This window comes from Scomber scombrus, chromosome 1 (assembly GCF_963691925.1).
Source record: "Scomber scombrus chromosome 1, fScoSco1.1, whole genome shotgun sequence".
NCBI classification, from domain to species: domain Eukaryota; kingdom Metazoa; phylum Chordata; class Actinopteri; order Scombriformes; family Scombridae; genus Scomber; species Scomber scombrus.
The window spans coordinates 28,411,344-28,434,837 of record NC_084970.1 but is presented as its reverse complement, the minus strand read 5'-3'; the positions used below and the strand labels follow the sequence as shown (position 1 = coordinate 28,434,837).

At 37.1% G+C, this 23,494-nt stretch overlaps 2 protein-coding genes across 3 annotated transcripts in view; both read right to left on the bottom strand.

The window, feature by feature from the left end:
• The window catches only part of uacab (uveal autoantigen with coiled-coil domains and ankyrin repeats b), a 46,343-nt gene extending 39,279 nt beyond the window's left edge, over positions 1-7,064 (bottom strand). Inside the window, exon 1 of the mRNA XM_062424966.1 lies at positions 6,922-7,064. Coding sequence (XP_062280950.1) covers positions 6,922-6,969 — 48 coding nt within the window. The 5' untranslated portion in view covers positions 6,970-7,064. The remainder of the gene's footprint in view (positions 1-6,921) is intronic.
• Positions 7,065-11,040: 3,976 nt separating this feature from the next.
• LOC133978051 (mortality factor 4-like protein 1) lies at positions 11,041-22,088 on the bottom strand. Of its 2 annotated transcripts, XM_062416383.1 has the most exons (12): positions 21,918-22,088; positions 21,415-21,461; positions 21,252-21,319; positions 20,987-21,073; positions 20,684-20,764; positions 20,520-20,545; positions 19,871-19,959; positions 18,661-18,762; positions 17,325-17,413; positions 16,172-16,344; positions 13,334-13,418; positions 11,041-11,557 (listed from the first exon to the last, which is right to left on the bottom strand). In XM_062416383.1, the coding sequence occupies exons 1-12, from the start codon at positions 21,955-21,957 to the stop codon at positions 11,473-11,475; spliced, it is 972 nt and encodes a 323-aa protein (XP_062272367.1). In that variant the 5' UTR covers positions 21,958-22,088; the 3' UTR covers positions 11,041-11,472. The 2 variants fall into 2 exon arrangements, with proteins under 2 accessions (XP_062272367.1, XP_062272377.1); XM_062416393.1 differs by lacking the exon at positions 21,252-21,319 and having other exon boundaries at positions 21,918-22,056.
• Positions 22,089-23,494: the final 1,406 nt, after the last annotated feature.

Genomic DNA, 23,494 nt, shown 5'->3' with positions numbered 1-23,494 from the left:
AAACTTGGCATCGCCCCCTGAAAACGACTGCTGGGGGGGGCGCCAAAAGCAGCGCTGAAGCACCTAAGCTAAGCTAAAGGCTTAGAGAGCCCCGAGGGAGTCAATACTTGCAATAATTTTTACATCAGAGCTACTTTTTCATGTTCCTTTGAGCAGAATGTAACAAAAACTCTTAGGATATAATCTGATTTAGTGTCATGTAGGTTGTAGACTACATGATTGACAGGTACAGTCCCTATGACTCAGTGGAGTGCTTTTACTGTTGTTTGGACACAATCAAAACAGCGGACTTCGTTTGACAGACAACAAGCAGTGACGACAGCGCAGACTAATCTCTAAACTAACCAGGAAATCAAGTTATCCTCTTTTTTTCATGCAGAATCTCTCCTGTCTGCTTCTGTCTTACATACAAGCAGTCATAACACTGAGTAACGTCGGACTTACACCAGACGAATTTCTAATGTTGGAATAATATCATCATTTTACTGGATTTGTGGCGCGTTCCTGTCATCTGGATCGTTAGGTTTGAAGTGGTCATAAAGACTCAAGTCTGAGCTGTCTGAAGTCAGTATTGATATTCACATTAAATCAAACATATTTAATATTATCAGAAGTTTTTTGTCTTGGCTCATGCAAATAGTGAAGTTCAATGATGTGAGCATTGTCACCAATCGATAGGTGATAGGTCTCCAACACCAAACAGGAAGCAGCAAACATGGTGGGGGAAATTGGTGGTGTTGTAGAGTGAAATAAGAAAGCATCTTTAATGTGTCCTCCGATTTTTACCATGATAGATTGAAGAAGGAAGAAAAGTGGACAGAAACTGCTGCAGCCCTGATTTTTCAGCATAAATCACAGCAGCTTTGGCTAAAAGCTGCTTCTGTTTTCTGCTCCACAGTTTTTTTTTTCGAATTTATTTCCACCAGCAGCAGGATGGGAATTAATCTAAAAAAGAAACTAGTTGTAGTGAAAATAATGATCTTGTGTTTCTGTCTCTGTGACTTATGATACGTTGTCTTTAGATGTGAGAGGGTGTTTTAAGTGCTTTATTATATGGGAAACATCACTGACAATTTCTGCCGAGACTTTAATATTTCCTTTATATTTGTTGTGGGAAACTGGGATTTGTGGAGCTAAGGTGTTTGTGAAATGTTAGTCTAAGCAGATTCAGCCTTTAGATTTTTATCTTCCTGAGGGCTTTCTCATCCAAGTGTTTGTTTACATTTAGATAAGGATCTGCTTGTTATAAGCCAATTTTGTTTTCAATAACAGAACGAAGTGATTCTATTATTTAAAATTTTCACCAAAATCTTTAAGAAAAACTATTATCTATAACCAAAAAATAAGGATGTTGAAACATGAAAGCCTAATTTTAGTGCAATTTATGCCAAAGGAGGAATAAAAAGGAAAGACTATTGTCATAGCTTGCTTTCAGTCAAACATAAAAATATGAATTAAACCTTGTTTTCTTCCCATTAGGGGTGTATTTATGGTTATTATACACAACAATGCTTGTCATAAGAAGCCTTACAATTGTTCACTGTTAACAGAAAAAACATTTTCTAGCCCTGAGACAAACCCTGCAGAAGTCCTGACTTCAACCCACAGATATTTTCTAGGGAATATCTCGGCATGTTGAGTCCTGGTCAATATGGTTTTGTTTTCCAGCTTCCTTAAATGGCTCGCATAGATAGCATTCCTAACCTGAAATAACCTCTTGTAAATATTTGATAGGTTGACCTGATTAAAAAATAGAGTTCAATAAAATAAAAGAAAAGCTAGTATCCCTGTAAAGGAATGGTTCACATTTTTTTCTAAACTGTCCTAAAAACAACAGTCAGGTGCTCAAATGAATGCTGATATTTGCTGTAATCGTTCCTCCTGTTTATACTGTACACTAGAATGTCTCTTCATAATGCTCGTACAATGTAAGTGATCCACAGTCCTCCTTTTGTGCAGTTTGTAAGTTTATCTGAAGCTAATATGAAGCTTCAGTCGTCCAATTGAATCAAATTTGGTAGATATAGATATTGTTAATGTTACACAGTCTTTTTAGAGCCAAAGTCCCTCTTTTTGTTACTATACTTCCCCTGAAGCTCAGAGAGGAAAGAGGGAATTTAATGCTAAAAAGACTGTAAATGTGACAGAAATACACTTTATATTCACTTGACTTAACTCAGACTGCTGAAGCCTCATATAAGCTTGAGATAAACTTTTAAATGCATTTGTGGATTTCTGTGTCCCATCACATACATTGAAAGTAGTGCTGTACGATCAATCAATAGCGATGTCAGCCTGTGCAATTATATAAACGCAAAAGACACTTCTAATGGCAAAAGAGAAATTTCAATTTAATTCAACTTAAATGTGTGTGAAAACTTTTGGTCATGCACCATGAGTGGAGACACTTTTCAGACTGCTCTCAGTCTCTGTGTAGTCAGTGAAGCGTCTGCAGTGCAGACTTGCCGGTGTGCAGACCACAGACCAGGTGAAAATAGATGGTAACAGGACAAGACGACACTGGTGGCCAACAAAAAACGCGCCCTCTGCTATATGGCAATATTTTGGATTTAAGCTGTGCTCTGTAAAACATCTCAAATGAAAGTCTCTACGTCACACAACAAAATATGAATGCAGCGCAGTGAAAGAGCTAACTAATAAAGAGACAACTTAAGGCTGAGGCCTGTAAACAAAACAAAACCGACTCCATGACATACTTATGATACCCCTGAGCTCGGTTTAGACAAAATGGATTTCAGAAAATGATCCGGACCTGAGAATCACACCGGCGACAACACAGCCTTGGGCTTAAAAGAGGTATTGGCTGCAAGTGTGAGGAGCGTCAGGTCGTTATCGCAACAGATAACTACACTAACTTTATGAAAGCGGTGGAGCTTAATCAATGAACATAAATGTCACCTCGCTATAGGGAAGTTAGATTCTCAAAATCATCAATAATAATACCCTCATAATACCATTTTGTTTATTATATCGCAAACGCAATATTTTCCACAATAATCGCAATATGACTTTTTCACCAAATCATGCAGCCCTAATTGAAAGTATATTTTAAAGAAGAGGATGAAGATGAAAAATTGGTACAGCAAAGAAAACCTCTATCAGTGTTCATTTGGGCACTGTTGTTGTTTTAAGAGCATCTTTTAAAATGGGATGTCAGTGTGTTGTCTGCTGGCTGGGGATGTTTAGAGGACACTTGGCTGATATCAATCTGTATAGCGATTAATCAGCTACCGTTAATAGCAGCGACCTGTCGTTATTATCAACAGATAAAGTGAGAGTCACATTTGACCGACATACGTCACGAGAGCCGCAGACAGACTCAGAACCAATACCAACTTTACAATCATTAACATGCAGACGTATTTTCTTGTGAATCTATCTATTCAATAAAAATGTTAAGCATAGAGTCTGAAAAGGCAGTTCATGTCTTCTTTGCCTAAGAAATTAAAAGTAAACTCCTCTAAATCCTCACTTTACTTGGGGAAGAGATGAAAAAGATTCATTCACATTGCACAAGGAGTGGAAGGAGACACCGTTTTTCTCCAGCTGATTTGTTTTCTCTGGATGGGATTCAGTTACTGTTTGTTCAAATACTAAAAGCAAGTTTCCTTTTGAATTCCCCCTCGCCTCTCCCACTCGGAAAATGCAGAGGTATTTTTCTTAATTATTAGTCATCCAACCAGGAAAGAGAGAGTTAGTCTACCTCCCAGGCATTGTGTACGAAGTGAGGGTAGCACTCAGTTTAGAAATTTTATAATTAAAAAAGAAAAAAAAGTATAAAACATTTAGATGCTGTCAATCAAGCACTGCTGTTTGACTAATGTGATTTATGTTAATGATCTTAAAAAGGTTTCAGGGTGATGATACAATCTGTAATGAATGATAACTATGTCTTTAACCTACACCAGAATACAAATTTAGACTAAACAAAGGTACCGCATGTCTTTTGAAATGACATTAAAAAAGAGCTTAGAGCTATGCTGCCATGTGTATCCACCCCTTGCTTTGTATATCTAGGTATTTAGTATCTGCCTGCATGGAGGAATAAAATGGAAATGTTATGAAATCATCACTCAGGTCTGTGTAAATGTCAAATCTGTTGCCTCAACACAGCTCACCTCAAGCTTTTCCTTGGGTCACTCTCTTTTAAATAAAACAAGCTTTTTTTTGTTGACTGAATTTTAAAGAAGGGGGGGCTTCGGACCAAAAGAGTGAAAACTAACACTGCGAAAAAATACCATTTATAATCATGAAAGGCCTCTATTTCTTCTCCTTTCTCCTCCTAAAAGGAGTGCCAGATAGTTTACCGTACACAGATCCTCAGGCTTTGTGCCTTTCTCATGGTAATAGCTGGGAGCTGAAAACAGAGAGCAGAGCCAAACACCCACTCCACGTTGAACTGTGCAGAATTGTAATGACTGTCTATTAGCAGAGGTCAAAGGTCGACGGGTGGATTATAAGGAATTAATCCGACATTACTGCCCGTGAGTGAGTTATTTAAGGTTAGCTGATGGATGTACTGTACTGTGTAAGATGTGTGTTATTAATACAATACTCTATGCTTCATCACATGCAGACTTAACCGGAGGGGGAAAAAATCACTGTAACATTCTTGTAGGGATTTATAGTGTGTCCACGGCGCCATGACGCCTTGGTGGCTAAATACAATAGCAACATGAGGTTTTGATGTAATGTTTTAAGTCTTATACATGTAGCGCAAATATTACTGTATTTCCTTCAGGTAGGGATGTCCACTCAGAGGACAGTTTATTAGATATATGTAGGTAGAGCAACCTTGTAATATATGTTCGGTTTCTTATTAAACCATTTAAGAGGGTAATAATTCAACTTTATGGTAATTTTGGAGGCTGAAGTTTGTGATAGAGGTGATAGGAAACTGTTTTTCTCTGGTTTCAGGTTCTCAAAAGTGACAATTTGCTTTTTTGTATCTATGATTAGAGTGAAGGATGACTCGATCAACACAAATCTGCAACTACTTTGATAATCGAGTAACTGTTTTGGTCTTTTCGTTAAGCAAAAATGCCAAAAATGTGCTTGTTGCAGTTTGTCAAATGTGAAGATTTTCAAGCTTTTCTGTTTCTTACATGATAGTAAACTGACATTTTAATGATTTTAGAATATTGATTGGACAAAACAGACATTTTTCACTATAATCTGATATTTTAGAGACATAATGATGAACTCAGAAGATCAGTAATGAAATAGTCATTAGTTGCAGGCCTATATATGATACTAAACTGAATATTTTGAGGTTTTGGACTGATGGTAGGCTAAAACAAGAAGTTTGAAGATGCAGCCATAGGATGTGGGACATTACGATGGCCATTTTTTGTATTTTCTGACATTTTATAGACATAAACGATTAATGGAGGGAGTAATTGGCAGATGAATCAATAATAACAATAATCACTTGCAGCTCCAGTTTGATTTTATACTGAGAGATGTTTTTAGTATTTAAATCCTGTGTAGTTAACAAAAAGCAAACAACAGCATTGTTATCAGTTTCCAAAATGAAGACAACTTTCATTCAACACTTATCTAAAAACCGTTTCAACATAAACTCAACTTTATAACCTTCATGAGGGTTGGATTTACTGCAGGGCTGTGCTGTTACATGTTAATTAGAGTCAGGTTGACCTACTAAACTGGCAACTGATTGTATTTGAACTGAGCCGCTATCCTCTAAAAGCAGCCTGTCCTACACAGGTTTGGTGAGCTGCTCCATTCAAAGCGATTCAGGTACAGAACCAGTGCTAAACAGGACCACATGACCGTGCTAAGAGAGGTTCGTTTCCCACCTCTGCATCCCTAACATACAATAGGCGGTGCTTCACCCCACCCACAGGATATCATTAAAGATCATAATGCCCCTTTCTCCCAGCTGTGGTCAAAAGAAGGTACCGGATACACCAGGCCAGCACTTAGACTTCAGGAAGAGTTTCTACCCTCAGGCAACCAGGATCCTAAATGAGGTGTGTGTTGAAGCTAGCAGACTGGAGCCGCTTTCATGAGACTGATTCAGAGTTTAGAGGATGATAAATGACATTCACTGACATATACACCATCAAATAATTTGTTAGACAAGTAGTAAGTAGCTAGCAAAAACTTTTAAAGTTGTTTAAATTGACAGTGGTATTGATTTAGCCTTCCAGTTTATGTAGTGTATAATAGTAATATTAATGAAGCTTTGATAGTTTGGATAGCTTTACTACTACTGCATTGTCCACAGTTACTCTAATTCACACCATACAAGTTAAAGTTGTGCTTCATGCTCATTCAGACTTTTTAAAAAGCAAGCTTTTATATATTCTCAAAAAAAGAAGTTAGAAACAGCCCTGGTGTAATCACAGCGTCAGGCCACATCCACCAGCCAGCCGCGCGGAGCTGCAGGTGCTCAAACTTGGCTGGCGGTGTTTGGCTTTAACTGGTGACCGTGTTAACTGGTGACTTCCTCACATACATTACGTTACGAGAGGTTAATGAGTCGTCTGAACGCAATTTAACTTACATACATGATTAGATATTACACAGAGTTTTGTGTATTTTAAAAAGGATTAAACTAAAATCAAAGGCTTTTTTTTAATGAGAAAGTCACCAGTTAACACGGTCACCAGTTAAACCGTAACACCGGTGTGTTTTCCGACCAGACCTCAGCAGCCGTGGGAACAAGACCGCGGTTAACGTGGTTTGTTGAGGGGCAGGAGATCAGAGTTACTAACCAACAATGAAGTCCGGTACAAGGACACAATGTTTAGCAGTAGCAGTGGTAGTAGTAGTAGTAGTGGTCATGAACAACCAGCTAGCAGCTAATTCCGTAGTAACAGGTTGGGATACTAAGCAGCAAACTCAGTCAGAAAAAGACAACAGATTTCAACTTACTGTGATGGTAACTTCGTGCTTTTTCAATCGATACTTGAGGCTCTTCATTTTGTAACGTTGGTTTCTTGGAGTTAAAGGCCTCCTTTGGTGAGTAAGTTCACCAAAAAAAATAGGCAAACTTCCCCCCCACCAAAAAAAAAATAAGCCGGAGTGAGTTTTATCCCTCTTTTCTCTCACAGGGCGAGTTTCACCTGACGCCTAACCGCAAAATCTGATCACACTTTGATGAACAACCCCCTCAGCCAATCAGATTGGAACATGCGCGGGCCGGTTGATTTTCCATCCAATCGGTTACGACGGTGGGCGGGACTTCCTTATGTAGTGTTATTAGGAGAAGTTGGAGGCATCCTGGGACAGGGCAGGAAAGAAACGCGTGACGTCAGTCTTACCTGGAGGGAGAAACACCTGGAAAAGTAGGCTACATACAAACCTACAGACAGCTGTCATCTGATACTGACACTTAAAATAGATAGCTTACAATTGAACGGACTACCTAACTGTCTGCTACTTGGAATAAGCATAGATAAACCTGTAATAACAATGATAGCTCAGCTATCTGGGCTGTCTCTTACCTGTAATATGTTCGCTTACTGCACTAAAGTTAGTTGTAGTTAGGATCAACTTTATTTATTTTATTTATTTAAGGTTATTTGTATAGGAACACGAATATAGTACAAACTAATGCCAAGTACACAGCATTTACAGTCACTCATAATAATAATAATAATAATAATAATAATAATAATAATAATAATAATAATAATAATAATAATAGTAATTGCTATTTAGCAACCTTTAAAACAAAGTTTACAGAGTGCTTTGACACACAAAGCAAAGGCAGTACAATACAAAGCAAAGACAATACAGAGAGCAGTAACAAGGCCAACATTAACAAAATGAAAGTGGAAGACAATGAAATACAGTAAGGAGATGATGAAAAGTAAAAAATAAATAAATAAATAAAATAGTAATATAAAATGAAATAAAAGTCAGTAACAATATAAAAAAAGAACATAACATAAATGTAAGTCTTTAGAAATGAGTGTGATGAAGTGATTTAAAAGAAGTTACAGATTCTGCAAGCCTTATTTCCTCAGGCAGGTTGTTCCAAAGCCGAGGGGCCCTGATGGCGAAGGCGTGGTCACCTTTAGATTTCAGCCTTGACTTTGGGACAGCCAGAAGGGCCCCTCACCTAAGGATCTAAGACTGCGGGCTGGCTCATACAGGGATTTGGTAGGGAAAAAAACATACAACATGTTACATATGACTCACATTCCCTCTCCCACACTCTGCTTAATAAATCTACTGCAAAAAAGCCCCCTTTATAAATAACCAACTCTTCTTTTCAATCATACAAACACACTTTCTCAGTAGAGATGAAAAACATCATATAGTTTTTAAAGCATTATTTACTGAGCAACAAAACACAAATGGAGACTATTGTTTTTATAGCTAAGGGTAGTTTATTGTGCACATTTTCAAATAGTTTCACAAACAGTAAGACGCTACACCATAGTTATGTTTAAGAGACAAATATTACACCGTAATCTTACTGTAACTGTACATTTTGAAAATTAGAAAATATATTTACTACACAAAATAAACATTTCAACTCATTAGTCCAGAAATAAACATGCATAATATCCCAGTTAAAGGTCTTTCTATAGCGAGCCACTGTTTAATCATATTTTGAATTCTATTCCTAAGCTGGAAAACTATTTAGTTAGCCTAACTTTAGTTATCTGTTACCTGTGGTTACTTCCTATATCTACATCTGCTGCTGCTTTAAATAAATATCTAAAATAACTTAGTAATCAAATTCCAGTCCTAGAACAAACACCTGACTGTCGACTACCTTCAGTAAACATCTTGCATAAAAATAGTCTTTTCCTTTGCAAGAAAAATGCTTCAAGTTGCTGTTCACAATATTATATACATTACTTAAAGGTACCTAGGCATGTAGCTGATTTACACCAGTATATAAAATGTTTCGAAAGCTCATGATTTGTTCAAGGACACTTCAACAGGACACTCAATAAAATAATTTCCTTGAATTTCCTTCCATTTTATATAAATGTATAAGAGTACAGTATAGGAGATGACATGGATATGACATTGTACACTGTAATATGATAGTGTTTGCAATAGAAAAGCTCACCAGAGTCTGGAAGTGTCTGGAAGCAAAGCAAATGTCAGTAGTCCAGAGTTGAGATGATTCATTATTGTTTTGAGACACTGAATTGAGATATGTAAATACTGAAATATGTAAGGAAACACATTCAGCACTAGAAAGATCACCTTTATATTGTGAAACCCACACTGCACCTCATATCATTTTCATTTTACTAATATTTGTTTTATGATTTATGTCCTCCCTTTTAATATAAATTAACTGTATCACATAAGGACTATAATGTCATAAACTTGAAAAATAAAACAAAAGGGAAGTAGGTTAAATCAACAGATGGAAATGTGCTCTTTTACGGGAATCAATCAAGAGGGGGAAGAAAATGCTGCCCCCTTGTGGTCACTAATCTCCCCCCTTAGTTCACTGATCTCTCTGAAATAACTAACCCCCATGGTCAGGGATACATCATAGATTGAGTATAAATTCATTTTAAGCTTACTAGAGCCTATGGCAACCATTAGAAAACATTTCAAATCACTATAAAAAAATGTAAATCTCTCAATAAAAAGCAGTGGATGGATATTGCTCTGTGTTGCTGCCCTCGGGCCCTCCGTTATATTGTGCTATATGACATTCTTTAGGCCTACTTCAAGGAAATATTTAACTAAATGCAGCCAGCCATTAAATGTGTCTCTTTGTCTATGAATCCGTGGCAACAGCGTTACCATGGAGATGCAGTTGTAGTCTCTGAAATGGAGGCCCAAAGAAACAGACGTGGAGATCCTTGTCAGACTGTAAATCAGAGACTCTACAGGGGCTCAGTCACTGAATGCCAAAATGTTTTCTTATTATACCCACAGTGTGTTCATGTAAGGAGGAAAATGTGTAGTTGGTTGGATAAGTGTATTGAATCTCACTTAAAATAGTGTTTCCTAAATATCTAGCCCATACATATTCATCTATATAATGGTGACATTAATCTGCAATCTGGGAGTTTGGAGCAAAAATTAGCCACAGGGGACTTGAGCCACTCTTCTCGCTTTTTATGTCTTTAAAACTAGACACTAACTAATTAGGGTCCTAGAGATAAGTTAATAAAACAGGACCCACCTTAAAACCTGCCAGTTGATATTGGGCTTAATGTATATAACATATCTTTAACTACAATTCTAAAATATATGAATACGTTTCTATTTCTATGCCAGGGTTATTGTTAGTCACAGCACGGTCTATTAATGAGCTGGATGAAACGGATATTAAGCATATTTCTCCCCCAGCTTTAACCTTCTACTGAATGACGTGTAATTACAAGCACTGGTCTTTTTATGTAAATTTAAACCATCTATGCATAATTAGTATGTGAGGAATTGGACTACTTGATGGTGGTAATTGTAAGTATTGCACAGTTGTCTTAAAAAGCTTCTAGGTTTTAATGTTGTTTTAAGGTTTCTTGTGCAATTACACATTTGCTTATTTTAAATAATTTATCCACTTTGAATATGGGATATGTATTTTGCAATGTGTCATGTTAAATCTTGAACTCAGTGCAACATGAGTAGTTTTGGGCACTTAAATGTTATACAGTATCTGTAGCATTATCATTGAGATTAGTCCTGATTTCTTCTCCTTTGTGTGACACTTGCACATTATTTTTATGTGCATGAAAGATGGATGTTTTTTTGCTTACCGTCTTGCCAGCTTGAATATAAAACTTTTATCTACAATGTAAGTCTTTGGTATCTGATGTGCTCAGGTCCAGCAGGGAGTTGAACCTTCATGCCACTGTGAGATTTTCCTCCATTATTTTCTAGCTTATTTCATCAGTGAGTGACACTTTGCAAAATGCATCATGAAAGAAAAGCAGGCATACTGAATTATTTACAAGCAACAACAAAAACACAGCAAAGGACATAGTGATTGTGTAGAAACATTTTTTTCTTACAAATTGATACAAATACACAAGATACATATACAAAAAACATTAACTGCTGAGTGCTCACCATGTGTTTTTCAGCATTAAATTGCACCTCATGTGGCAGAAGAAACACGAATGAATACAAACATGCAACAGTAACAAATATCTATTAGATGGAATGCACATAAAACACCAAAAGGGCTGCTTGTGGTAACAGAAACACAGTTTTCTTGTGTCTTTTCAGAGGAGTGAGAGAAAAAGGAAAAAGGGGGAGAAAGAAGGAGAGAGAGATTTATCTAAAAAAAAAAATAAAAAAAAGGTTATCATGGGTTTTTTTTTTATTTCTTAGCTGCGACAAGCTCCTGAGACCTTTGTAAAGGAAGCATATCAATTCAAGTGAAAAATCCCGTCCATGTCTGCTCTCAGAAGGGTGGTAATGATTATTTTACAGGTGGTCTGGGAGAGGGAGGGGCCGTGCCTCAATAGGAGCGCTGTGTGCTGAGAGCTCTCATACAGCCTTGCGGTGGTACTCCGGAGGGGCAACCTCGTAGTCAGTGGCACTGAAAAGGGTGGATGAATTCTTTACCAGGTACCTGAAGAAAAAGGTTAGATTGAACATCATTTTAGAGTGGGTTATTACTGAAAGATGCAGCTTTCACAACATCACAGACAATTTGTCTCTCAACAGTACTCATGTCCAGCTTGCTACAGAACTGCCAACAAATAGTACACAATATAAAAAGTAATTTATAGATCAAGATAAGATAGTGGAGGCTTTCTGGCTCATGAAAATAGGTTTGCCTATATAAACATTTAAAATGTCACAAGATAAGGAAACGCTCTTAACAGCAAATGCAGGATTTGTTTGCTGAAGTCAAGACAAAGCAATCCACCAGGTAGTGCAAACAGACAGAGGAAATCTGCTTTAAAGATATAATTACATGTTTTTATTTTATTTTATATTAAATAAAATTGTAAGAGTTGATATCACACAAACTGACATTGCTAATACTCAAATATGACTCTCTTTTAGAATTAAGACATTGCAAGGTGTGGCTGGAAGAAAGGCGGCTGACCAATTTTCACTACTCCGACATCAATAGATACAACGAGAAAACTTTGACATTTCAGGTCCAGAAGGTGAATTTAATAGTAGTTTAGATACGATTCTTTTGTTTTACACCAGCCTAAACTAAATGGGATTGTTATCCGCAGGCAGACACTTCTGGATACTGACACTCTGTGTCTCTGGCCCTGTTCACACCTGCCATTAAAATGTGTCTGAAGTGATTCGATCACAAGTGACAGCAGATGTAGAAAATCTCAGACTGCTTGCTTGTCTGACTCAACAGAGCAAAGTACAAAAAAGGAAACCTGCAAATACAGTTATACTTTTCAATGTATTCATTTGCAGTGCATTGAGACATTTGCACCATTAATGTTAAATGTGTCTGGTATAGAAAGTATGGATGGTTGATGCTGCTCACAAAGTAAGCCACACTAGCAAACGTCTGTGTTCACTATTTATTTATTTCCTTTAGACTTCAGTCCCCAGAAAAAGGAGATCATGGCAATCCAGATGCTTTTTTATTGCTCTGCTTTGTAGCCATTATAGCATTTCTATGGCTGCAACTCATGATTATTTTCATTATATGTTAATTTTTTGTCAATTAAATATCAGACAATACTACAATAATGTCTCATATCATTTCTTTGAGACCGTGGTGACATTTTCAAATGTCTTGTTTTGTCTGATTAACAGACCAAAAGCCAAAGATATGTAGTTTGCCATCTTGTATGACACTGATGTTTCTCATATCTTCACATCTAAGAAGCTGCAACTAGCAAATATGTGGTATTACTGAATTGACGATTTATTCTCTTTTAATCCACTTAACAATTAATCAACTGTTGCAACTCTAAGCATTTGATTTTTATTGTTTCTAATATTGCATTAATAATGTCCAGTAGCCACAATCAAAAACATTTCTAAAATCAGTCATGTTATGTTACGTAGCATCAAGCAGTTGAGAAACATTTGTTGTATTCAGTGACGGTGTGTTTGTAGTGCTGTTTAAATAGAGACACACTGTCTTTGTTTTTATGATTTATCAAAAAGAGTCAAATATGACACATGAATCACATTTGAAAGTACCCAAACGTTAGATCTATCTGTCACAAAATGTTGTTGAGTGTAGTCACTTGCAGCAAAAATGTTTTCCACAGCAGAAAATCGATTTCATGGCTTATGTTTTGGGGATTTGAACAAGCCTGGCTGCACTAATATGAATGTGGATGTAACATGACATTTGAGAATCAGCCAAATATGACATAGAGTCTCCGTTGGTGTGGTGGGAGTCAAACCTTACTTGAGAAAATCTTGGAGGTAAGTGAGCAGCAAAGCCAGACTCTTCTCATCCAGTGGAGTGTAGGCCAGCATGGCTCCAATACGAACTGTGGGGAGGATTGAGGGGGTAACATATGTGAGGAATAATTCAGAAAGACAACAGAAGACATCTAAGATAACATTTCAGATGCCATGTAATGATTTTTCACTAAAAAGGATAAAACCTAAGTTAACACCATCAATTATTTGGGAGCAAACGTTTAGTAAATAACACACCGTACTTCTATGTCAAGCTGCAACAATAAGCTGATTGTTCGATTAGTCGATTGAAAAGAATAATTAGCAACTATTTTGGTAATTGTTTAATCGTTTGGGCACATGTGGTTCAGGAGGTAGCGCGGGTCGTCCACTAATCAGAAGGTCTGTGGTTGGATCCCCGGCTCCTCCAGTCCGCATGTCAAAGTGTTTTTTGGGCAAGATACTGAGCCCGAAATTGCTCACAATGGTTGCATCATTGGTGTGTGTGTGTGAATGGGTGAGTTGGCATTAGAAACACAGTAAAAGCATTATGTCACTCCTGAGGAGCAGGGTGGCACCTTGCGTGCCGCTGGCAGTCGCTGCCATCAGTGTATGAATGTGTGTGTGAATGAGTCAATGTTGGCATGTGTTGTAAAGCACTCCGAGTGGTCGATTGACTAGAAAAGGGCTTTATTACTGCAGTCCATTTACCATTAATTTAAGCTGTTTTTAAAGCAAAAAGGCAAAACATTCCCTAGTGCAGCTTGTCATTTGTGAGGTTTTGCTGCTATTCTTAGTTTTATTTTGTACTGTTGGTTGAATGAAACAAGCAATAAAAATGATGGCGTTATTACGGGCTTTAGGCAAGTGTCTGACATTTTTGACTGTTTTCTGGAATTCTGTTGACCAAACGATTAACTGATGATGTAAATAATCGTTAGTTGCAGCTCTATTTCTGTGTGAATCTGCTGTCTTAGTAATTAAAGGTAGAATTTAGACATAATAATTTTGAAATAAACGAAGCACCATGATAATACTATTACTAATACGGTATATAAATCTTTGGAGTTAAAGAAAAAGCAAATGACAAGTACTGACATGATGAAAACATTACAGTTTTTGGTGAGTACTTTGAGTGGATAATAGGTATGAAATATTCTAACATGGCAAATGAAACTCAATTTTTTTCAGACAAAATAACCACATAAGAATTTGTCTAACAAATCAAGGTACTTTGTCTCATTGATGCACACATCATGTGAATATTTCAACAAAGGAGTTCTGGTCACTGATTTGCAACATTGCCTACAATCATCAGAGATTTCAAAGGAATATTTATCTAATACTATGGCAAAATCAGGTGACTACTTTGTATTTTTACAGTATATGTTGTAATAGCAGTGTTATTCGGCATGTCAGACCACAAAATGTGTCACTTTTACACATAAGATATAAAGAAAACTCATTATAATACAGTCTGATTGTAAAGTTTGAAAACGTTATTGGTATACAAAGGAACTATTAAACATTTAATGCAAGGATACAGTCTTCCTCATAACCTTTACCTGAGTGTTTCCTTACTGTTGACATTTCTGAATCGTCTATAACAGATTTGTTTTTAAATCCAGGGTGGGAATCATAATCAAATCTGTTTATCAGTATGTATCCTGTTGTACATGGTAAAGAAAAAATCCAGACCAGCTTCATTCTCATCAAACTATTTTAATGCTACAATGAAAACACAACAAGCCTAAAAGGACAGTTTTGCATATTCTTGGATCGATGCCTGACTGTAGATTTGTGAAGTCAGCGGTGTTCATTAAGATCAGTAATTAAATGAGATGAGTCATTTTAAATATCACGCTGAGTCGTCTAAGTAGATTCTAAAGTGAGATATAATGAATCTCATTTCCGTAAAACCAAAACGGTTGCAATTATCAATAATTAAAAGCAAATGTTCATATCAGTAAAAGGAGTCAAAGTAAATGACACACTGGCTGGCTCACCTGGTTATTACTGGTCATATGTATCTGATTTCTACATGTGTGCTCATAAAATGCTTCTTATTGCTAAATTGTTGTTTCAGCATTATTACTTTAAAATATAAGTGTGTAATTTCTAAAAATAACCAACAACAATATTGACTACCTAGACAGAGGATTAATTTGCTGCTGCCACTGTGAGACTGATCTGGGACAAAATTCTCATTTAGGACTGGACTAAACAGTGGAAAAGCCAAAGACAGTCTCTCATAATTTCACACGGCTTAAAAGAATCTGAACATGATACACTCAAGTTGCTGAGCCTCAGTCCGCTACATACTGCTTATACTTAGAAATGTCAAGCAACAACCTTGAAAGTAACCTGATTATTTTAATGGAAGCTTAGAGACTTTACAGTGTCCTAGCTTCTGTAGAGGACATTTCACATTTCTATGCCTGAGTCGTTCACACAGGCAAAGAACAAGAATTTATGAAATCGCAGCATTTAATTCACTCCCACAAACCTTGTACCTATATGAGAATGAGTTTCTAAGTATCCCATTAAATCACGAAAAATGGCACAAACAGGAATTTCACCCTCCATACAAAACGACTGATTCAGTCACACAGTTCAAGGTGACAGTTCAGTGCTCGTCTGTCTGTGTGACCGGAAAAAACAGTAACTGCCTGTCTATTCTGTCTATTGTATACAGAGTACAAGACAGTACATACATTTGTATACATTTTCTCATTTGAGATGGAAAATGTGTCCAAACCTCTGACTTGTACTTTATATGTATGCGTGTGTGTGTGTGTGTGTGTGTGTGTGTGTGTTTTTGATGTGTGTCCAGGGTCCCTACCAAATAGTCGTAGCAAGTGCGGTGCTCCATACACCTGGGACATCGGCATGTCTTGGTGTTCAGCTAAGATCTCAGCATACTGCGGCCTCTCAAACTTGTAAAGCAGCTGAGTACCCAGCATGACGTTGAAGTATTCCCGAATCCCCGCCACCACTTCGTTTACTGCATATTCCCTGAGTGGATAGAGAGAGAAAAGTCATGCATTTCTCCGGAGAGAGCTTCCATGAAGATTGCAGAGATAGAAAACTTTATAGAAAAAAAATAAATTAATTATACAGATTTGAAATAAAAGATTGGGGATCCATTCAAGCTGAAATCATGCTTACGTTTGATCTGTATCAAAGTTTATGTTTTTGCTGTGATGCAAAAAAAAAAATGTAAAAGTTTGTCGGTCTGCTTTGTTCACCTGCTAAGAAAGACATTTAAAAATCACACTTGAGACGCTGCAGATGTACAGACACAAATTCACAAACTATGTTGTTAAATAAGACCCCAAAGGAATACAATAATAACTCAGGGACAATGCAAAAGTAATAATAATGTGAATTAACTTTATTATTGATTCCTTAAAAACTTTGTAAAAATCAGTCCTGCTAACTTTAAAAAAAAGGTTTATCTGTTTTTTTAATTGGGCACATAACCATTCAATAACAACACAGTTTAAATGAAATTGGGTATGTTTTTTATACCATGCTGTTCTATCATAAGCAAGTATCAAGAACTCAGCGAGTTGTTTTTCAAAATGTACTGAAATGAATAAAATCTCATGGTATTAAAGGAAGAAAGGAAAAACACATCTATAAAAAATGGCAGTAAAATGGATCGTAGCATATATATGAGTTTCTGTAAAAGAATCATGAGGGAAAAAAACACCTAAATACTTCAAAATGTAGTAGGATGCTGAATCATAGCTGAGGTAGTGGGAGCTAATGTGCATCATGCAGGACAAATTGCACAAAATTGTATATAAACTACTTATAATGCATTCCATAGAGGGAAGCTAAGGACCCTGATGGAGAAGGATGCATGAATATAATGTAAGAGCAGGCATTATGGGTTGAACACACAATGTGAAGCTGAACTCATGTTCACAGTGTACCAACGGTTCTCTGCTTTTACGTAATTTGAAAGAAGGTAGGTTGTTTATTCTTACTTATTGTCCGAGTTTCCTTTTGATTTCTTATAGTTTGCATAGTCCTCCAACACGGTCTCTACATTCTTCTTAGCAGGCAGATGAAATAACTGTAAGCAACAGAAAATTATCCTCGTTATCCAGCTCATTCACAAACAAGTTGAGTTTAATTGTAATCAGTTCAATACAGCTTGTTTTTCATCCCTGTAAATGCAGCTGCTTGTTACGTAGATCAACAGATACACACATTGGTGGGAAAGAAAGAAAAAATGATAATCACAAAGCTAAAAACAACAAAAAGTTATAAGCTTTTAAAAAAAACGTGGGATTGTTAATCAATAACTTATTAAGTAGATATGGAGTGGTTGGAAGACTGGAAAGGCGCTATACAAATGCAGGCCATTTACATATAAATATCATAACAACCGAAAAAGACAGACGAAGTAATAAGACTGTACAAGCATAAAAAGCATTTGATAAAACAGCCCCGAGAGAAACTGAAAGGTCAGACAGCAGAGGTGATAAAGAACTCAGATCAATGATTAATTACAGGCAGGTAGAGCATAGCTACGTCCTGAGGGCAGCGATGAACACAAGCTAAAATATACTCAGGCAGGTTCAATATGCTCATGATTTATTGGTCTCTGAGAGAACTCAGATCCAACTCAAATAATCTCTGAACAGATCTTGTTTCTGTCAGACTGTAAAATCCACAAATAAAATAAAGGTTTAGGACACTCTCAATAAAAGATTAATAATTGTCTAAAAGTATATAACTTTCTAATTAACTGGGATATTTACTGTCAATGCTACATTGTATACTGCATGCAAAATATTGTTTGCTGATTTGGTGTATGACTTGCTACTCTGCCACCTATTGCCGGAGATTAGTTCATGGCAGCTCCTGTTTCTGATGATGTCAATTATGTGATTTGTTGTTTTGTGTTTAATGTCATCTTGACCTCTCACATAGTTAGGCTATCACAATTATTATAATTTCAAAGAAAACCGTACCAGGTGCAGGCAACCATCAGGAGCAAACACATCTAATTAAAAAGAAAAAAAGAGACAAAGACTTTTGAGCACATTCATTTCCTGTCCTTTCCTGGGTTGATATTGCCTCACTCCCGGGTTCATATCAGATTAAATCTTTCTAAAGGTAGTTGTTACAGTTCGTTGTGTTTCTATCCTTTAATTTGTCACTGGTAAAGCAAGATGTACATACATATGAATTTTTAATACTTTAATCAGAGCTGAAGTAAACAGCAAATGTGGCCCTGTTTGTGTGTGTGTGTGTGTGTGTGTGTGTGTGTGTGTGTGTGTGTGTGTGTGTGTGTGTGTGTGTGTGTGTATTCACCTGTTTCTGTCGGGTGATAAGGTCCCAGTCATCCACCAGCCAGGGTTTCAGCTCTTCAGGGATTTTTACTTTTACCTCCACACGGTTGGCGAACATCTCCTCCTGGGAAGACACATAAATATATCATTTATTGGGTTTTTTTTGTATATTGTCTGTTAATTATTCCAGTAGGTGTCTTTCCATAACCGCTGTTCAAGCTTCTGTAAAGATCATTTTACATGTCATTGTTTGTGTTTCACATAGAAACAAACAGGATCACATACAAATGTTAATTATTTCCCCCAACTGTTAACGTATGACAATAACTTTTTTAGACTCAAATTAAAAATCAGTGGAAAGCACAAATGATAGTACACAATTCAGTATAGTTTTTTTTTTTTTTATTTCCAGTTGTAATAATTTAAAGACAAGGCTATGTATAATTTCCTTGACATAACTGAATTATATTTATATTATATTATATTGAATTATGAAATAATCCCGGTGCTAGTCATAATGGTGAATGCAAACAAACTAACTGTCTAAATAAAGCTATGTTATTCTCAACCAGTAATATTCCAGCATCCCACACTGTTTTACAAGGACCAGGATTTACAGAACAGAATAATGCCCCTCTCAGCCTCCACCTTCGAATGTCCAGGTTTTTAATGACATACGTACTGTTTCCTTTGACACTGTGATCTGTGTGCAGGTCATAATTATTTCTATTGCTGACAGCAGGTTGCACATTTTATGTTCTTTCTTGCTTACTGTGACAACCTTAACATTTTGCAGGGCACAGTGGGTACACTAGAAAAGACAGCAATCATTTGTTGTGACCCACAGGAGACAGCAGTCACATTAATCAATGAATGTACGTCGTCCTCAAACAACTTGTCAACCGACAGGGACATTTTTTCAAAACTTTAACAGCATTTTTACCCTCAAATCTCAATATGTTTCCCTCTCTGCTCACACCCACACCAAGATACATAAGTCTGGAGTGTATGTTTCCGACTGCGAACAATGTACAGACCTCTATGAAAGGATCTCTTGGGTTAAATAATTAGGTGTGGCTTCAGGCTAGTGGCCAAAATGTCTCCGTAAATCAATGGTTTTCCCCCAAATTGAATACATAAGAGAAATGCTTTGCTATGATTTTTTAAACTATATAATCAGGTGAGTGTATTCATGTGGATCCATAGAGTTATTGATAAGTGATGATACATACACTCTCCACAGTGGGATCAACTCGCGCCCTCTTCTTCCGTGGTCCCTGGGGCGTTTCTCCACTGCTAGTACCTTCGCCCGGACCTTGGTCTAAACAAGATACCCATTACAGCTTTAAATATTAGAAGGTAAGAGTAGTTAAATGAAAACTGGTTATGTAGTCTGTATTTTTAGCTGCCAAAATATTAAAACAGATAAAGATGATATATTCAGAGTGCCTCATAAGTACTCTACACAGTGGAGCAAATGTAAGTTAAAAGGCTAAATATAAAAAGTAGTTAATCTGAAAATTAACTCAATGTAATATACTTATACTTGTATTGCTGAAATATCACCACATGAGTACAAAAAGGGTTGTATACTGTCACATCTGCTGTGTATAAAAACATATAATATGCCACAAGGGTAAACTACATGCCACTGTATTCACAAGGTTTGATATTTAGGAAATAGCTAAAATTGCAATCAAGCACTTAGTTTTAATATTATAGATATGGTGCCATTTTGGTCATGGACAACACCTTAACAAGTGGCACTTCATCTGACTTCACATCTGATTTTGGCTTCTCCAATTTTGGGCAAATACATAGAATTTACTCGACTTAAAGCTGTTAATGAACAACATGCCATGTAGAAAACATTTCACTTACTCTTCTGTTTTGCCTTTTTCACTTTCCTAGAATGCAAAGACAAAAGCAGCATCGTAAGTGATAATAACATGTAACCACTGCGATATGTTTCTTCACTCAACATACAGTCAATATAAAATATGTCAGAATATTAGAGGTGAAAAAAAACCAAGGCTGACACTTACAGATCAACATTTTTCTGCTGCACAGCAGCAATCTTCTTGCTTGGTGCTAAACCCCTCATCTTTCCCTCAACATAATGATCCCTGTGGAAGAAATAAGGAGAAAAGGTTAATACATTACAGTTAACTATTACAGTGTTTTACTGATATTTGCCAATATACTGTTTGTGCAGAGTTCTGTTTTTTTTTTGAAGATGTTCTGTCAACAGCAACTTATTTCAACTCATAATGTTAACTGATGATTACAGAGTGACAGACTTCTCACAGCAGTGCTCTCTACACAAATGGAAATTAAAGGAGACTTACTGATTGGCCTTTTGAAGCTCTTTTTGTTTCGCAAGGTTGCTGTCCACATATTTGAGAACTCTGCTTTCAGGAACCCATTCATCCCAGCTGTGAAAGACAAATATCAAAAACCTTTAAACTTCAGTCACACTGAAAATTTGATAAACAAAAGTGTCCTCACCGACTTCATTCAGATCCCAAAGACAATGAGTACAACGGGGGGGATCTGAGGTGAGTACAGACCACAACAAAAAAGACTATATGGTATTAAAACCATGCAGCTCACTTTTTGTTCCATCCGCTGTAATGAATGAAGTATTTAATCTGCTTATCCTTTATGTTGATCTTTACACACTGTAAAACAAGAAAACACACAGGCCTGTGTTGGCAGCAATGTGTATCAATGTTAATAATAGACTAATAACACAGACACAGTGTTGAAAACAAACCTTTGCCTCATAGAGCAGTGGCCCATGAAAGCACAGGACTCTTTCACCTGGGAGGAGAGAGAGAGAGAAAGCAGTGTGAGAACTGAGAGGAAAAACACACAATTACCACCATACTGGATCATAGTATCTGCATGAAAACTGGTTAGACTGCCCTGGAGGTATTAAGCTTCATTTTAAACTAAGACATTTTGGTCTGACATGGTTTGAGCGCATCTTTTGTGTCAGTGAGCTCATGCATAGCTAGCTCGGCGATTAGCTTCACGGTAACACATCCTGTGCACATTTAGCTTCATTTAATGCGATATCCTGTAATATAAGTCAAAATTTGAATGCGTTTTAACTCAATTAACACAATATAGTGTCTTTAATGGAAGCTGTGGAGCCCTATCTCCCTCCCTGGAGACCACTATTGTCGAGCTACAGCAGTAATAACAACAACAAACCCGCCCCCCTCTACAGGAGACGCTCACAGGGACTCATCCCTCTCTTCTTTCTGTACTGACCTTCTTGAAATTTAGGTTTAGGGTCCTGTTTTGGCGCCATTCACAGACTCAACTGATCTGATCTCTGAATGATCAAATTCTTGCATTGCCAAAGTCCATTTCTTCCAGGCACAAACACCTCCGACATTGGAGCCAAAAGAGAGGAGCCGAGACTGGCCTGTCTGCTGCGGGGTCACATGACCGCTGTGACGGCTCGGAGCAGGCCTGACAGATCTCGCGAGACTAAACATGACGAGATCTTACTTGACACACTGTGTGAGGGGAGGGGGGGGGCACAGATCTGAGGGATCTTGGCGCAGGATAAGGTGTGAGGAGTTCGGAGATGTAAAGTGGAGCCATGTACAAATCAGTATACGTAAAGTACATACGTAAAGTCATTATATACATTTTTTATTGAATTCGGTAATGGATATGGGGAGCCAGTGAAAAACCAACATTAAGTGGCTCAGTATGGTGTTGGGCTACCATGTGCCACCAGAACAGCCTTAGTGCACCTTGGCATTGATTGTACAGTCTCTGAACTCTACAGGAGGGATGAACACCAATCTTCCAAAAAATATTCCCTCATTTGGTGTTTTTGATGAAGGTGGTGGAGAGCGCTGTCTAACATGTTGTTCCAAAATCCCCCGTAGGTGTTTAATTGGGTTGAGATCATCACTGGATCCCCTCACTGTAGGGTCAAGTATTCAGACCGGTACAGTTCTTTTGTTCTCTTAACACACACTCACCCACTTGTCAACAATAAAATGAAAGATGACTCATCTGACCATATGGAGTTTTTCCACATCTATGTAGATCAGTGCCCATGTGTTTTGCACCACTGAAGCCTCAAATATGTATTCATTTTTGTAACAAAGAGTTTATACACTGCAACCTCACTATAATAAACCTTTCTATGTAACTGGCAGTAGACTGTTCTTGTTGACACGGTCTGATCACGTCCTGCAATGACATTCTTAGTCAGCAATATAATAAAGAAACATAACATTATAAGACACATAAATAAAACAGACAGTTTGTAATTGTCAATAATCTTTCTGTGTTGGTCACACATTTTGTATCATTCAAATATTATGTTTTTTGAACATTTTCTTAAATTTACACATATTTCACTTTTCTTTGTCAATATTTCACTTTCTTTTACCCTCTTTTTTTCAAACTTATAATTTCTCCTGAATGGATACCTGCTCTTCTTTAACTCCAAAGAAGCTTAACAGAAGCAACTGGCCATCATTGATATAAAGGGCAGAGTGATGAGTAAACAGGTCAAATTCAGGAGTTTAATGTTACAGATTTCATGCCCATCAAGTGAAATCAACAAATGTTGGGTTTCATTGTGTACAGTGAAAGGGATCCAGTTTCCTGTTATGTCTCTCAAAGGTTTCTAAGACCCACAACAGCCTCATTGCTTCAGTTGACGTAAATAGTTTGTCAAGCAACGCACCCGAAAAAAGATGACATTTTTATGGAGTCACCACACCAGCGTTTCTCAGCCTTTTCTGGTCTGTGACTTTAGTTTAGGTCACAAATTTCTCATGAACTCAAAACTTAGAGAGTTTTGACATTGTCGTGTCAAT